This window comes from Microcaecilia unicolor, chromosome 9 (assembly GCF_901765095.1).
Source record: "Microcaecilia unicolor chromosome 9, aMicUni1.1, whole genome shotgun sequence".
Taxonomy (NCBI): Eukaryota; Metazoa; Chordata; class Amphibia; order Gymnophiona; family Siphonopidae; genus Microcaecilia; species Microcaecilia unicolor.
The window spans coordinates 225,947,648-225,965,316 of NC_044039.1; the positions used below are offsets into that span (position 1 = coordinate 225,947,648).

Consider the following 17,669-nt stretch of genomic DNA (forward strand, 5'->3'; position numbering starts at 1 on the left):
TCCCCAGGACCAGAGTCCACCACCCTAACCACTAGGCCACTCCTCCACTCATCCTAGAAATAAGCAGTGGATTGTCTCCAAGGCCATGTTAATAATGGCTTATGGACTTTTCTTTTAGGAAGTTAGCCATACCTTTTTTAAACCTCGCTAAGCTAACTGCTTTTACAACATTCTCTGTCAGCAAATTCCAGAGTTTAATTACATGTTGAGTGAAGAAATATTTTCTTCGATTTGTTTTAAAACTACTACTTTGTAGCTTCGTTGTGTGTCCCCTAGTCCTAGTATTTTTGGAAAGAGTAAGCAAGTGATTCGCGTTTACCCGTTCCACTCCACTCATTATTTTATAGACCTCTATCATATCTCCCCTCAGCCGTCTTTTCTTCAAGCTGAAGAGCCCTAGCCGCTTTAGCCTTTTCTAATTCCACTTTATCTTTTTGAGATGCGGTGACCAGAATTGCATACAATATTTGAGATGCGGTCGCACCATGCAGAGATATAAAGACTCTTAATTTTTGTTTTCCATTCCTTTCCTAATAATACTAACATTCTCTTTGCTTTCTTATCCGCCACCGTACACTGAGCAGAGGGTTTCAACATATCATCGACAATGACACCTAGGTCCCTTTCCTGGTCAGTGACTCGTAATGTGGAGCCTTGCATTACATAGCTATAGTTTGGGTTCCTCTTTCCCACATGCATCATTTTGCACTTACATTAAACGTAATCTGCCATTTGGTTGCCCAGTCTCCCATTCTCGTAACGTCCTCTTGTAATTTTTCACATTCCTCTTGCGATTTAACAACTTTGAATAACTTTGTGTCGTCAGCAAATTACCTCACTAGTTACTCCCATCTCTAGATCACTTATAAATATGTTAAAAAGCAGTGGTCCCAGCACAGACCCCTGGGAAACCCCACTATCTACTCTTCTCCATTGAGAATACTGACCATTTAACCCTACTCTCTGTTTTCTATCTTTTAACCAGTTTTTAATCCATAATAAAACACTGCCTCCTATCCCATGAGTGTTCAATTTCCTGTTGAGTCTTTCATGAGGTACTTTATCAAACGCCTTTTGAAAATCCAGATACACGATAACGACCAGCTCCCCTTTATCCACATGTTTGTTCACCTCTTCAAAGAAATGTAATAGATCGGTGAGGTAAGATTTCCCTTCACTAAATCCATGTTGGCTTTGTCTCATTAATTCATGCTTTTGAATATGCTCTGTAATTTTGTTTTTTATAATAGTCTCTACCATTTTGCCCGGCACCGACATCAGGCTCACCAGTCTATAATTTTCTGGTTCACCTCTGGAACCTTTTTTAAAAATTGGGGTTACATTGGCCACCCTCCAATCTTCCAGTACCATGCTTGATTTTAGAGATAAATTACATATTACTAACAATAGTTCTACAAGTTTATTTTTCAATTCTGTCAGTACTCTGGGATGAATACCATCCAGTCCAGGTGATTTGCTTCTCTTCAATTTGTCAAATTGCGCCATTACATCTTCCAGGTTTATGGAGATTTCATTCTGTTTCTCCGACTCATCAGCTTTGAATATCATTTCTAGCACCGGTATCTCTCCCAAATCTTCCTCGGTGAAGATCGAAGCAAAGAATTCATTTACTCTCTCTGCTATGGCTTTGTCTTCCCTGAGTGCCCCTTTTACCCCTCAGTCATCTAGTGGTTCACCTGATTCTTTTCCAGCTTCTTAATTTTAATATACCTAAAAACAATTTACTATGTGTTTTTGCCTCCAGTTCAATTTCTTTTTCAAAGTCCCTCTTTGCCTCACTTATCAGCGTTTATTTGACTTGCTGTTCCTTATGCTGTTTCTTATTATTTTCAGTCAGTTCCTTCTTCCATTTTCTGAAGGATTTTTCTTTTAGCTGTAGTAGCTTCCTACACCTCAATTTTTAACAATGCCGGCTGTTGTTTGGTCTCCCTTCCTGCTTTTTTAATACATGGAGTATATTTGGCCTGGGCCAGATATATTCCATGTATTAAAAAAGGAGGAAGGAAGACCAAACAACAATCGACATGGTTAAAAATTGGTATATTTCAAACCCAGATACGCTAACTGTTTTTGCCACATCTTTTCAGTCCTTCCCAAAAAACCAGAGGTGATATTTCTTCCAAGTCTAACTATATGTATTGTATCTAACTATATATATCTAACCATATATATTTTTTCAAGTCTTTCTCTAACTGGAGCACACTATCGTGAAGCTTCCCATATCTTCTCCTTGGCGCCTTTCCACCTACAGAGAGAGTAAATGTTACCAGGGTGTGATCTGACCATAATTGGGATTCAGTAGTTGAGGCCCTTTGCTGAAAGAAGTACATCCAGGACCCTGGAGTTGAATGTATACTCCCTGTCCCCACGATGATGGACCCTCCAAACATCCACTAAATTCCACCTTGAGAGAAGATTATATAAAATTTTCCTATCAGATTTGCCATCACTAACCAATGTGACTGAATTATCCAAGCAAGTAGGGCACTTCCAAAAAACGACAGGAAGACAAAACTACAGTAGAAAAACTTTTATTCACACAAAAAAAATGTTCGCTGTGAGGCCTCTGAGGCAGGCACTTGGCCGAAACATGGTGCCGTGTCAGGCATTATAAGAATAAAGGTTTTTCTACTGTAGTTTCATCTTCCTGTTGTTTTTTTGGAAGTGCCCTGTGTATATTCTTATACGTAGTGGACCTCGGTCTTCCACTTTGGTGGTCTTCTTTCCTCTCTGAATTATCCAAGCAACACAGGAGAGGGAAACCGAAGTACATTCACACAGGAACAGGGAACAAAAGCACAAGGAGCCTTCAAGGTTGGGGGCATCAACTCAAATTTTATTGGACAGACCCGACACGTTCTTTGTTTCGGCAAAACTGCCTGCTTCAGGGGTCTTGAAATGGTACACAATTTCCACAAAAATGCATAAAGTTGCAAAGAGAGACTGCTCAATCAATAGGATAAGTCTGATATACTTTAAAGAATATATCAAATAAAGGTTTGCAGCTCATATGGTCAATGGACTGAGTCTGATTCAAAAGATGTCATCAAGAGGAATGAGAATGCATTCATTGAAAACCGGTGTCCTTAGTCTGTTCTCTGATTATAGTCAGTATTTGCCTGGTACTTCTGGTAGCTGAGGATCCTGGAAGGCAGTCCCTTGACCTGTGTTCCAAAGTTATTGCCTCTGGGAGGACAAAGTGACGTCAGTGTCTCAGATGCCTGCCTGAATCTGAGATTCTGTCTGTTGGGTTTTTTTTCTCTTTGTACTGTAGCAGATTTTCCCTGGGTGTTTTGAGGGAGGAGGCAATATTCTTGGAGATTATTTTGGGGTTGTAGCCTTTCTGTTCGAAGAATGCAGTCAGGGTTTTAAGGTGTCTGTCTCTGTCCCCTGGGTCAGAGCAGATACGGTGGTATCTTGTGGCTTGGCTGTAAATGATGGATCTTTTTGTATGTGAAGGGTGGAAGCTGGATCTGTGGAGGTAGCTGTGGGTTTCTTGTATATAGATGTTTGTATACAGCCATCACTGATAGAGACTGTGATGTCCAAAAAATTGACTTTTTCTGGGGAGTCGTCAATTTTGAATCTGATTGTAGGATGGTATGTATTGAAGGAATAGTAAAATTGTTTCAGAGTTTCTTCCCCCTCAGTCCAAATCGTAAAAATGTCATCGATGTACCGGTAGTATTTTAGAGGTTTGGTCTGGTGTGTATTCAGAAATGTCTCTTCCAGCTCAGCCATAAAGAGGTTGGCATATTGGGGTGCTGTCCTGGTGCCCATCGCAGTGCCCATTATTTGTAGGTAGATATCATTGTTAAAGCGGAAATAATCAAGAAATGTATTATGTCCAATAATAAAGGTATCATCTTATTTTCTTTTCCATGTTTTATTTTGTTTTATTTCTGATGATTACCTTTGAAAGTGGACTAACACGGCTACCACACCTCTCTACTCAATGCCAAAACTGAAATTCAGTTGTCTTGTAATAAGTTTCAGCAAATGCAGGGAGAAAAAGATGCAGCAGCAATCCAAAGATCAGAGAAGCCAAAAACGAGTGTTTTTTGATCATTTTAAAAAGCTGTTCACACTGGCCTCATTGAGCCCAGTGCAAGCAACCTTTTATGCTTTGAGTGTCCTATAGTAAAGAGTGTTACTTGTCCTTATGATAAGGACCTAATGTGTCTGCTGCCAAGACATGTCGGGCTTTTTTAACACAAAACAAACACACCGCTTTACCAAAGGGTACCTTCTGATAAACCTTTTTGGACTATTCAACAACGGGTTAACCAACCAGCTTGGCTGCTTCTCAGATCTCTAATCAGTTTCTATATGCATTACAGAGAAAAAGCTCATTTGGGATGTGCAGAACGTATCGGTGTAGCTTCTAGGCTCTAGAGTTTGCTTATGATCCCCTTTCTTATCAGAACAGGCTGTATCAGTCAGGCCCTATTCTTTCTTTCTTCTGAACATTTGACTTCCTTCTGTAATCTCATATTTATGAAGGCTAATGAAAACAAATCTCTTCAAGAAGGCATACCATAAACACCCATCTTAAATACTAAATAATAACACTACACACGATCTATACAAAACCAAAACCTTATCACATGATAAACACTACCACCCTAAACCTTATGTCAAACAGGGTCTTTCTATAGTCGATGACCTAATGTAGATTATAATCCAATTTATTTTTCAGTACCTTCATTCAATACCATAATGTATGTACGCACATGGTATATATATATATATACACCGTGATCTGTTCCGTATATGTTATGTTCCATGTATGTTACCATGTATGTATGCACCTTAACGCAATAACATTTGTAAATCTGTTACCCGGAAATGGCATCCGCCATTACGGCAAATGTAAGCCACATTGAACCTGCAAATTGGTGGGAAAATGTGGGCTACAAATAAATAAATAGTATATTAATATGGTGATTTATACACATTTTTACTTATAAAGTGTTTTTCTATGACTTTTGCTTAGAGTGTACCATAATGCAATTCCTCATACTGCTGCGAGGGAAAGTCGGAATAATTTATTAGAGAATCTAGTAAAAAAGGCCCGTTTCTGCCTCAAATGAAACGGGCGCTAGCGGGCACGGGACTCCCTTACGCTACTATCCCTGGTGGTGTAGAGGTACCTGTTCACTCGGGGCAGGAAAGAAAGAGCCCCCTGTTTCCTGCTCGTAGCGCTGCTGATAGCTGCCCTGCTGCATCCTGTGCGAGTCCGGCTCTTGGCGTTTCAAAATGGCCGCCGAGAGTTGAAGTCTCATAAGGCTGCGTCAACTCTCGGTGGCCATTTTGAAACGCCGAGAGCCGGACTCACACAGGATGCAGCAGGGCAGCTAGCGGCAGCGCCCCCGGCAGGAAAGCGGGGGCTCTTTCTTTCCTGCTCCGAGCGAACAGGTACCTCTTCACCACCAGGGATAGTAGCGTAAGGGGAGGGGAGGTGACAGGGGGGAGGGAAGGTGATGGGGGGAAGAGGGGGCGACCGGGGGCGGGGCGGTAACATGAACAGGGCAGGGCGATGGCGCAAAAGGGGCGGGGTGATGGGCACGTCCTCGGCGGCTTGCTTTTGTTAGGCTGTGTGCAGCGACTCGTTGGAAGGGGAGGAGTAGGGAAACACCCCTCCCTGTTCGTTCATTTGCGTTGTTGTGTACTTGTTCCGCCCTCGACGTCATCACGTGTGACACGAGGGCGGGGCATGGAGACATGATGAGTGTTCTGGCTTCACCACCATGAACTTACGAACCGGTGTCTGAGTGGCTGCAGTGACGTCAGTGTCTTCAGAACGTTGAGGGTGCGTTTTATTATAGTAGATAGTTTCTGTGGCGTACTTAACAGCCTCAGCTCTAGCATTAGTGCAAACCGCTACGGGAGAGAGAGTTCTTGTTGCTGGTGTTGCTATCTGCATAGCGAGACTGCCACTGCTTTCCACTGTTTCTTGGTCTCTCTGTCTGATCTGCGTTTGACACCTGACGGCCTGTCTTTCCTTGCAGCTGTTAATGTGCAGCACTGGGAACATCAGCATCTCTGACTTCAGGACTCACGCTGTGGTTGTGGGGGGATCCTGGCACTTCCGAGAGAAGGTAAGGAAAACTAATTACATTCCACTTTTCTTTCCATTGAACTCCTTATATGCAGCTGTACAGAGATTTAGGGCTTTGTCGGACCAAGAGATTCCTTTGCTCTTTTTTGTAAATCCAACTGAATGGAAACCAGGCTGGGATCTGGTATCACAGTTACCTAGGTTGTTCCCCTGCCCTCCCTCCACCTCCCAATCCATGACACGTAATCTGGTTACTGCAATCATGGTCCTGGGCCGAGGAATCATATGCCAGGACTGCAGCAATGGACCCTAGGAACTCCTCTTCCCCCATCCTGGGGGCTGCAACTACTGCTGCCATAACATCCATAGCACTAGGGTAACAAGGGGTTGAAGTGCCAGTGTAATGCCCAGCCCTGAGAGGTCTCTATAGACATCAAAGCATGTAGTAAGAGCGTTTCATATCCAGAGGTGCATAAAAGTATGAGAGAGAGAGAGAAGGTATTTAACAACTGAATAATTTTGTGTGATTTGCATAATTGATTACCTCCTTCATTGCTCCCTTTTCCAGGCCATTTATGAATGTGTTGAACCACACTGGTTCCAGTTCGAACCCCTGGGGAACAAACCCAGTAACTCTAGGAGAGGGATGATTTGAAATCCTTAAACTTATTCCATAGATATTCAGATTTCTTCATGGTTATTAAAAATTGGATGGCCAAAGCTGAAATGTCCTGGGTCAGTATTGAGGGATTTTCTGACAGACCTTTGATTCTCAAATTCAGAGATACTAATTATACCTTGGTGTCATTTTCAATACCACTGTCATTTGACCTTCGGTTTCTACAGGGTTGAAGAAGCCTGTGGTATAGTGGGGGTGGGGGGAGGGATTTTTGAAAAAATGTCCATCAGAATTGGGATGTCCTGCTCATAACATCCTTCTAACTGCAATTTTCAAACAGGAAAGATGTCTAGATTTCCTGTTCAAAAATAACATTGAGAAGGACGTCCTTATGCTGGAGACATCCATCCTGAACAACCATTTTACAAACTGAAACATTCAAACGGGGGAAAACACGGCACAGTGATGTGTGTCTGGCAGTATTCTTGTGAAAATGCCCACACAGACGTCCTTGTAGAACCAGCCTAGTGATTACTGCAGTGGACTAAACCAAGGGACACAGGTTCAAATATCTCTGTATTTTTTTTTTTTTTGTAAGTGTGATCCCTCCAGGAAAAGAAAAATACCTACACCTGAATATCCACCACTTCAATAGCCTTCAGGCTTGCAGGTGTGTTATATCTTTAGGTAGTATTTTTTCTCAGAGGACAAACAGATTTCATATTCTCACATCTGGGTGACGTCATCTGACTAGTAAGTAAGGTATAAAGTTCTAGTAGCATCCCGCCACCCATGCACTGGTGTTTTCCCGCCCAGTACATGAGCATGGGTCCTCCAGTCTTCTTTTCTCCGCAGAGCTGAGAGGACACGTTCACACGTGCTCTCCTCACATTATGCTTATTACTTTCAAAGTGCCTTCCTGTGAGGGTATTTTTTTACCTTTCCTCTTCAATTTTTTAGACATTTTTTGGCCCTTTTTAAGTTTCCTTTGTTTTCAGGTGTGGCTGCCTGGTTTAGGCTGCAGCCTGACCTCAATTTGAATTCTTCCCTTTTTTTTTTTTTTTTTTTCAAAGGTCAAAATTGAGGAGTTTAATTTGGCCAAGTTTCACGTCACAGAAGACTCCCAGTGGCTTTAAGGGGTGCATTAAGTGTAGACGTGTGATTTCTGCCACAGACCTGCAAAATTGGTGTATCAGGTGCCTTAGGCCAGATCATGACCCCTTTGTTTGTAATCTCTATTTGCAAATGCAGGTGAGAACTCAGCGGGTGCGACTGGTTCAAATGGAGCATCTTTTTGGATCTTTGAAGGCCGGATCATTGACTTTGGTACCGGCGGCATCGACCTCCATGGCATCCTCTGGGAGTTCACCAGCATCAAGTGGGTCTCCACCTGCCTCAACTTCGGGTGCTGTTAGCAGATCCTGGGAGCGCTCAGCATTGGACTCAACACCGACGTCAAGGCATCCTCATCGGCACCGGGGGATCAAGATTCTGTCCATCATGGAAAGCCCAAGAAGTATAAGCATCTGAGAGCACCAGGGCATCGGTACCTCTGATACCCGAGAAACGCTCCCTCTCCTTAGAAAAGGTGCCAGTGCACAAGTCACGGAGCGGCCTAGTCCCTACCACAGGTTCGGCACCGACATCTACTCAGACTGCCTCTGCCCCAGCTCCCATGCCTTTGCCAATGCCCACTTTCGATGAGTGGTTCCGCAGCATGCTGTGGGAGGAGCTGGTGCAGTTTGGCTTTTAGATTTATTATTTATAACTCACCCTTATACAGGATGAAGCACAATATACACACATAAAAAATGCATAAAACATACAAAGCAAAAACATAAAAACATTCAGTTGCTGCAGGGGGCTCCTGCTTTGGCATTGAGGGCACTTGCACCACTGCCAGAACAGCATCAGATCCTCTCTGAGGCTTCATCAATGCTGGTACCCAGATCTTTGACGTTGGTGCCTTGCCAAGTGTCGACATTGATGTCCAGGCAGGCAATACTGCCTTCGACATTTGGGGAATAAAGCTTCCCTGGAGTTTGAGAGTAGGGCTGCCCCTTGAAGCTTCTCAGAGCGTGGACATCATTCCACTAGAGTGAGGTTGGCACAGACTCATTCGCCTGCTCCTGAGTATGGCGAAGAGTCTGATTGGGACCACTCATGGGATTCAGATGAGGATCCACATTACTTCTCGGCGGAGGCATATAGAATTCCATCTGATCCCTCTCCTCTTCAAGAGAGATGAAATCTCCTCCAGAGGTGCTGTTTCACCAGTTTTGTGAGGGAGATGGCTGCAGCCATCCCATTTAAGTTGGAGACGGAGGAGGAGCCTAAAGCAAAGATGTTTTCTTTTTTGGGCCGAAAGGATCACACTTACCATTGCACCCTTTCCTTAAGGATGCACTGTTGAAGAACTGGGAGTCTCCCCTTATAGTGGAGGTTTCACCTAAGAAGGTGGATACGTGGTATCGTATCCAGAAGGCTCCCGGATTCGAGAAGGCACAGTTGCCCCACAAATCCATGGTGGTCGAATCCACTCTTAAATGAGCCAAGAGATCTTGGTCTCATGCCTCGGTGCCCCCAATGCAGGAGGCTAGAACTTTTCAGGCCTCAGTGCTCATTTCCCGCATCCAGTCTTACCAACTGTACATGAGCCTTTACTTGGAGTCTCTTGTAAACAGTACACTGACTCACACTGACTCTGGCAGACTTTCTCCCTTCGAAGCAGGCTTTAGAGCTTTACACTTCATCTGCTTGTTGGCCAGCTGGCAGGCATTATCTAGCCAGGAGCACCTATGATACTTTTGATGTTGTGTCCAGACTCTGGAATGGATGTGGGGATGCGCGCTTTCATGGCTGCGTGGCTCTGACCTGGAACCAGCTGTTTAAGAAAGGTTGTCGGATGTGCTGTGCCTAGGGGACAAACTATTTGAAGAGAAAGTGGAGGAGGTTGCTGCAGACTATTTAAAGAACCCACCGATTGGAGGTTACAAGGGGTCATCTGTGTTGGTAAAAAATGAGCCTCCCTCTGACCAGAAAGTCGTCCGAAACAGATACTTTTTGAGCGGCTATGCTCTTCTGGAGCCAATCAAAAGCCCGTGTCCTGCTTTGACTGAGAAGTCAGCTGGGACTTTTGAGGATGGGGCTGGCGAGGCCTGGGTCGCCTGAGTGGAATGAGGAGGTGGGTACCTACGCCTTTGAGAGTAGGTCGAAAATTTTCTTGCTGAAAAAGATGCAGATGACATATGCTGAAAGTGTGGATAGTATCTGTATGCTTTTTTTTATGAGGTGTCTCGAGTGTACACTAAATTGGCGTTTGAGGCTTCCAAATTGCCCACCGAAAGCATCATTCATCAGCTCTCAGCACAAGCAGCGTACAGCGCTGCATAACCCTAGTAGCCTTCTAGAAATGTTAAGTAGTAGTAGTAGTAATAGTAGTAAGCAGGTACTTGCAGAGGAACTCTCCGCCCTTCTACGGGCCCAAGCGGTCGAACCCGTACTACTAGGGGAAGAAGGGAAGGGGTTCTGAGGGAGGCAGACTCCGAAGTCTTCATGGAAAGGGTGGTAAATATGTAGAATGCCCTCCCAAGGAGGTGGTGGAGATGAAAATGGTAATGGAATTCAAACATGCGTGGTATACACACAAAAAGGAATCCTGTTTAGAAGGAATGGATCTACGGAATCTTAGCGGAGATCGAGTGACGATGCCAATATTTGGGAAGCAAACACCAGTGTTGGGCAGACTTCTACTGTCTACGCCCTGATTGTGACTGAATAGATATGGATGGGCTGAAGTGTAAACTAAGAGGCTTCAATGTTGGCTTCAGAACTTTTAGTACAAGAACAGTTCTGGGCAGTCTCTTATGGTCTGTTCCCTGAGAAAGGCAAAGACAAATCAAACTCAGGTATACATATAAAGTATCACATACCATGTAAAATGAGTTTGTCTTGTTGGGCAGACTGGATGGACCATTCAGGTCTTTATCTGCCGTCATTTACTATGCTAATATGGTTCTATTCCAGGTACTTCCTTGTGACCAAGGAACACCATCTCCCATACTGTCACCCCCGCCATCTGTCGCATCCTTAACCTTTCTCTCTCTACTGCAACTGTCCCTGACACCTTCAAACACGCCGTAGTCACACCTCTCCTAAAAAAAACCATCACTTGACCCTACCTGCCCCTCCAACTACCGCCCCATCTCTCTCCTACCCTTCCTCTCCAAAATACTTGAGCGCGCCATTCACAGTCGCTGCCTCGGTTTTCTCTCCTCTCATGCCATCCTCGATCCACTTCAATCCGGTTTTCGCCCTCTACACTCGACAGAAACAGCACTCTCTAAAGTCTGCAATGATCTGCTCCTCGCCAAATCCAGAGGCCACTATTCCATCCTCATCCTCCTCGATCTATCCGCTGCGTTTGACACTGTCAATCATGATCTACTTCTTGCAGCACTGTCCTTTTTTGGGTTCCAAGACTCAATCCTCTCCTGGTTCTTCTCTTATCTCTCCCACCGCACCTTCAGGGTACACTCTCATGGATCTTCCTCCACTCCCATCCCACTATCTGTTGGAGTTCCCCAGGGATCTGTCCTTGGACCCCTTCTCTTCTCAATCTACACCTCTTCCCTAGGCTCACTGATCTCATCTCATGGTTTTCAGTATCATCTTTATGCTGACGACACCCAGCTATATCTCTCCACTCCAGACATCACCGCGGAGACCCAGGCCAAGGTATCGGCCTGCTTATCCGACATTGCTACCTGGATGTCCAACATTGCTTATCCGACATTGCTACCTGGATGTCCAACCGCCACCTGAAGCTGAGCATGTCCAAAACCGAGCTCCTCGTCTTTCCACCTAAACCCACTTCTCCTCTTCCTCCACTCTCTATCTCAGTTGATAACACCCTCATCCTCCCCGTCCCATCGGCCTGCAACCTCGGAGTCATCTTCGACTCCTCCCTCTCCTTCTCTGCGCATATCCAACAGACTGCCAAGACCTGTCGCTTCTTCCTCTTCAACATCAGCAAAATTCGCCCTTTCCTATCTGAGCACACCACACGAGCTCTCATTACCTCTTGCGCTGACTAATGTAACTTACTCCTCATCAGCCTCCCATTTAGCCATCTATTCCCCCCTTCAATCCGTTCAGAACGCTGCTGCACGTCTTATATTCCGCCAGAACCGATTTACTCATATCACCCCTCTCCTCAAGTCACTTCACTGGCTTCCGATCAGATACCGCATACAATTCAAGCTTCTCCTCCTTACCTACAAATGCACCCGGTCTGCGGCTCCTCACTACCTCTCTACCCTCATCTCCCCCTATGTTCCCGCCCGTAACCTCCGCTCAGAGGACAGATCCCTCCTTTCAGTTCCCTTCTCCACCACTGCCAACTCCAGGCTCCGCTCATTCTGCCTTGCCTCACCCTATGCCTGGAACAATCTTCCTCAACCCTTACGCCAAGCCCTCTCCCTACCCATCTTCAAATCTCTGCTTAAAACTCACCTCTGCTTTCGGCACCTAACCTTTCGTGAAATATAGTATCTATCAGACTCACTCTACACTTGTCTTTTGACTGTACACTTGTCTTTAGATTGTACACCTGTCTTTTAGATTGTAAGCTCCTTGAGCAGGGACTGTCCTTCCATGTTAAATTGTACAGCGCTGCATAACCCTAGTAGCGCTTTAGAAATGTTAAGTAGTAGTAGTAGACCAAGAAAACAGGGGGACACCAGCCCATCCTAGGCCTAAGGGACCTGAACAGATTCCTAGTCAAAAGTTCAGGATGCTTTCCCTGGGCAGTCTTCTTCCTCTAATTCAGGAAAATGACTGGCTATGCTCTCTGGACTCAAAGGATGCCTATACCCATATTTCAGTACTTCTAAGCAGGGCCGGTCTTAGACCGAGGCGGCTGCATAGGGCCTCGCACTTAAGGGGGCCCTGCACGGCGGCGTGCCTCAGTCAGCTTCCTCCACTCCATCCCGGCGCTCCGGTAGTTAAATTTACCTCGCTCCGACGTCGCAGCAGCTGCGCAGCATCAGTGAAAGCGCTGCCCGATGTCTCTAACCTTCCCTTCGCTCGTTCATTCCCTCTCAGTGTTCCGCCATCGAGGAAATGACGTCAGAAGAAGGCGGGGCACTGAGGGAATGAACGAACGAAGGGAAGACTGGTGGAGAGACGTCAGACAGCGCTTTCACTGACGCTGCGCAGCTGCTGAAATGGAGGTAAATTTAAATACTAGAAGATTTGAACCAGAGAAGAGGGCGGGCAGGTGGACATGGGAGCGGGAGGGATGTGGAGAGAGGAGCATTGATTGATGGACATGGATGGGAGGGCAGGGCCCAGGGAGAGAGGATTAATTCCTGGACATGGAGGGAAGGGAGGAGAATTGCTGGATTTGGATGGATGGAGGAGGGAAAGGGAGAGAGGAGCATCGATGGACATGGATGGGAGGGCATGGCCCAGGGAGAGAGGAGAAATTGCTGGGCATGGAGGGGAGGGCAAGGGAGAGAGGAGAATTGCTGGATATGAATGGATGGAAGAGGGAAGAGGAGGGAGGAGCATCGATGGACAAGGATGGACATGGATGGGAGGGCAGGGCCCAGGGAGAGAGGAGAAATTGCTCGACATGGAGGGGAGGGCAGGGGAGAGAGGAGAAATGTTGGGCAGGAATGGAGGGAAGGAAAGACAAAGGAAGGAGATGCACATGGATGGAGGGGAAGGGAGAGAGGAGAAATGCTGGACATGGATGGAGGGGAGGGGAGGAAAGTAGATGCACATGGATGGAGGGAATGAGGAGAAATTCTGGATGTGGATGGAGGGCAAACTGCTGAATTTAAGGGCTGGATCGGAACACTTTGAAGGCAGATGCTGAAACTGGAGAAAGGATAGGGACAGGGCTACAGATGGTAGATAGGACACAGGAGGATGGTGGACATGGTGAGAGAAAAAATATCAAATGGAAAGAAGACACTGCATAAAGCAGAAGACACTGGGACCAAAGCGAATAGAAAAACTAAATGATCAGACAACAAAGGTAGAAAAAAGTATTTTATTCAGAATTTATTAATTGGAATATGTCAGCTTTTGGACATGTGCATCTGTGATATTTTGCATGTAAGTTTCAATTTTTTTAGTATTGCTGCATGCTGAGCCTGACTTCTTGAGGTAACTTTCCAGTTCAGTATTTTGCCTTCATATCTGTTGTGTCATGTGTTTTTCATGTGTGATCAAGGTGCAGTATCCTGCTAGCGTGTAGTATTTGCAGCCCTTTTTGTTTTGTTTTTTTCACGAGGTAGTGTATTGGTGTTTTAGAGCCTGGTGTAATTACAGTTCTGCCTTTCCACACATAAGGTTGTAGCTTGTCCTTTCCTTGGAATTTGTGCTGTTATGGTTTGGTAAGGTTATGCGTGTGTTTTTGCACAAGTTTGTGTATAGTGTTTTGCAGTGGAGAGATTGTGTGTCCGCACCTCTGACCCCCCCCCCCCCCCCCCCCCCCCCGGGGTTATGAGAATTGGAACTACTAATTGTAGTGGACTTGAACTGATTAATTTCTGGGGAGGGGGGTTTCATGATAGCATTGTGCTTATTATTTCAATCAGTTTTTCTGTACAAGTTTAGCTTCATTTGTCTTTATTTGAAATTTCATAAATAAAAAATTTTCTAAAAATTGAATAATCTTATCAATGGGGTGGAGCTGGGGTGGGGACGGGGCTAGGATGGGGCCCCACCAAATTGGTCTGCACAGGGCCCCGTACTTGCTAAGACTGGCCCTGCTTCTAAGTCCTGGGAAGTATCTCTGATTTTGAGTGGGGAAATGCCATTACCAGTATCACGTTCTGCCTTTTGGCCTGACATCTGCCTCCAGAGTTTTCATCAAGTGTCTGGCGGTAGTTATAGGATATCTATGCAAATCGGGGGTGTATGTGTTTCCCTACCTGGACAATTGGCTGGTCAAGAGCACATCTCAGGAAGGAGCCAAGGAGTAACGAGGATGACTATTCAGGTGTTAGAGCTACTGGGATTTGTCATCAATTACCTTAAGTGCCACCTACAACCAGTTCGTTAGTTGGAGTATATAGGAGGCCCTGCTAGATACAGCGCAGGTTCGGACCTTTCTTCCTCAAGCGAGAGCGGATACCTTGGTAACGCTTGCCTTGCAGATCTGCAGCAGCCAGCAGGTTTCAGTTTGGCAGATCTTGTGACTGATGGGCCACATGGCCTCCACCGCGCATGTCTCATAAGTACATAAGTGTTGCCACACTGGGGCAGACCAAAGGTCCATCAAGCCCAGCGTCCTGTTTCCAACAGTGGCCAATCCAGGTCACAAATACCTGACAAGATACCAAAAAACTAAGGAGTCACTGATGTTGTTATCCACCTAGGAACAAATGTTTTGTCCAATAATACCCCACTTGCCACGCAGAGAGCTTTTCAGGAGCTGGGAGAGGGGTTAAAACCTTTGATACAAACAATTGCTTTCTCTGAAGTACTACCTACCTTTGAACGGTAACGGAATTCAAACATGCGTGGGATAAACATAAAGGAATTCTGCTCAGAAGGAATGGATCCTAAGGAGCTTAGACGAGATTGGGTGGCAAAGCCGGTGGCGGGAGACGGAGATGGTGCTGGGCAGACTTATACGGTCTGTGCCAGAGCCGATGGTGGGAGGCGGGACTGGTGGTTTGGAGGCGGGGATAGTGCTGGGCAGACTTATACGGTCTGTGCCAGAACCGGTGGTGAGAGGCGGGGCTGGTGGTTGGGAGGCGGGGATAGTGCTGGGCAGACTTATACGGTCTATGCCCAGAAAAGGACAGGTACAAATCAAGGTAAGGTATACACAAAAAGTAGCACATGTGAGTTTATCTTGTTGGGCAAACTGGATGGACCGCGCAGGTCTTTTTCTGCCGTCATCTACTATGTTACTATAAGAACTGCCATACTGGGTCAGACCAATGGTTCATCTAGCCCAGTATCCTGCTTCCAGCAGTGGCCAATCCAGGTCACAAATACCTGGCAGAAACCAAATTAATAGCACTACCAATTCCAGGGCAAGCAGTGGCGTCCCCCTTGTCTGTCTCAATAGCAGACTATGGACTTTTCCTCCAGGAACTTGACAAAAAGGCGTTTGACAAGGTACCTCATGAAAGGCTACAGAGGAAATTGGAGGGTCATGGGATAGGAGGAAATGTCCTATTGTGGATTAAAAACTGGTTGAAGGATAGGAAACAGAGAGTGGGGTTAAATGTGCAGTATTCACAATGGAGAAGGGTAGTTAGTGGGGTTCCTCAGGGGTCTGTGCTAGGACCGCTGCTTTTTAATATATTTATAAATGATTTAGAGATGGGAGTAACTAGCGAGGTAATTAAATTTGCTGATGACACAAAGTTATTCAAAGTTGTTAAATCGCGACAGGATTGTGAAAATTACAAGAGGACCTTACGAGACTGGGAGACTGGGCGGCTAAATGGCAGATGATGTATAATGTGAGCAAGTGCAAGGTGATGCATGTGGGGAAAAAAGAATCCGAATTATAGCTACGTCATGCAAGGTTCCACGTTAGGAGTTAAGGACCAAGAAAGGGATCTGGGTGTCGTCGTCAATAACACGCTGAAACCTTCTGCTCAGTGTGCTGCTGCGGCCAGGAAAGCGAATAAAATGTTGGGTATTATTAGGAAAGGTATGGAAAACAGGTGTGAGGATGTTATAATGCCGTTGTATCGATCCATGGTGCGACCGCACCTTGAGTATTGTGTTCAATTCTGGTCACCGCATCTCAAGAAAGATATAGTAGAATTGGAAAAGGTGCAGCGAAGGTCGACTAAAATGATAGCGGGGATGGGATGACTTCCCTATGAAGAAAGACTAAGGAGGCTAGGGCTATTCAGCTTGGAGAAGAGACGGCTGAGGGGAGACATGATAGAGGTATATAAAATAATGAGTGGAGTGGAACGGGTGGATGTGAAGCGTCTGTTCATGCTTTCCAAAAATACTAGGACTAGGGGGCATGCGATGAAACTACAGTGTAGTAAATTTAAAACAAATCGGAGAAAATGTTTCTTCACCCAACGTATAATTAAACTCTGGAATTCGTTGCCGGAGAAAGTGGTGAAGGCGGTTAGCTTAGCAGAGTTTAAAAAGGGGTTGGACGGTTTCCTAAAGGACAAGTCCATAAACTGCTACTAAACGGACTTGGAAAAATCCACAATTCCAGGAATAACATGTATAGAATGTTTGTACGTTTGGGAAGCTTGCCAGGTGCCCTTGGCCTGGATTGGCCGCTGTCGTGGACAGGATGCTGGGCTCGATGGACCCTTGGTCTTTTCCCAGTATGGCATTACTTATGTACTTATTAAAACTTTTTTAAACCTAGATATGCTAATTGCTCTTACCACAACAATTAATTTAGATTTTGCCTATACTATTTTCAGTAGTAGCTGAAGGTAAGTTCCATTCAGGTACATTAGGTATTTCCTGGAGGACTCAAAATCTAATTTTTATACCTGAGGTAATGGAGGGTTGACCAAGATCACAAGGAGCAGCACTCCTGGATGTCAAGCCCAGTGCTTTAATCACTAGGCTGCTCCTTCATTCTTCTAAATCATAGGATAGAAGTGTAAGAAGGGAAGAGATGCCATGCTGAGGTTCCATCCAGCCCCCATCCTGTCTGTGTCACTAGGAAGTACCCCTGCTGTTTCTGCCTTTCTCAGGTCTTCCTGGTCTTTATGAATCCATCCAACTCCGCCAGAAATCTGCTTCTGGAAACAAATTCTACAGCTCAGTTATTCACTGGAAAAAATGCTTTCTTCAGTCAGCAGATTGAAAACAGTGTTCCCTAATCCTGGTACAGTTCAAAAGCATCACTCCTGATGTTATGAACCTCTGTCATTTCCGCTTTGGTATGAGTACAGGTAAAAGATGTGTGGGGAGGGCTGTACGTAACTGGTTTGTGCTGTTCCT

General features: G+C 45.4%; 1 protein-coding gene across 6 annotated transcripts in view; it reads left to right on the forward strand.

The window, feature by feature from the left end:
* AREL1 (apoptosis resistant E3 ubiquitin protein ligase 1) overlaps positions 1–17,669 on the forward strand; it is a 158,358-nt gene that overhangs the window by 139,022 nt on the left and 1,667 nt on the right. For all 6 annotated transcript variants that reach the window (XM_030213862.1, XM_030213865.1, XM_030213867.1 and 3 more), the window contains one exon: positions 6,033–6,122. In XM_030213862.1, coding sequence (XP_030069722.1) covers positions 6,033–6,122 — 90 coding nt within the window. The remainder of the gene's footprint in view (positions 1–6,032; positions 6,123–17,669) is intronic.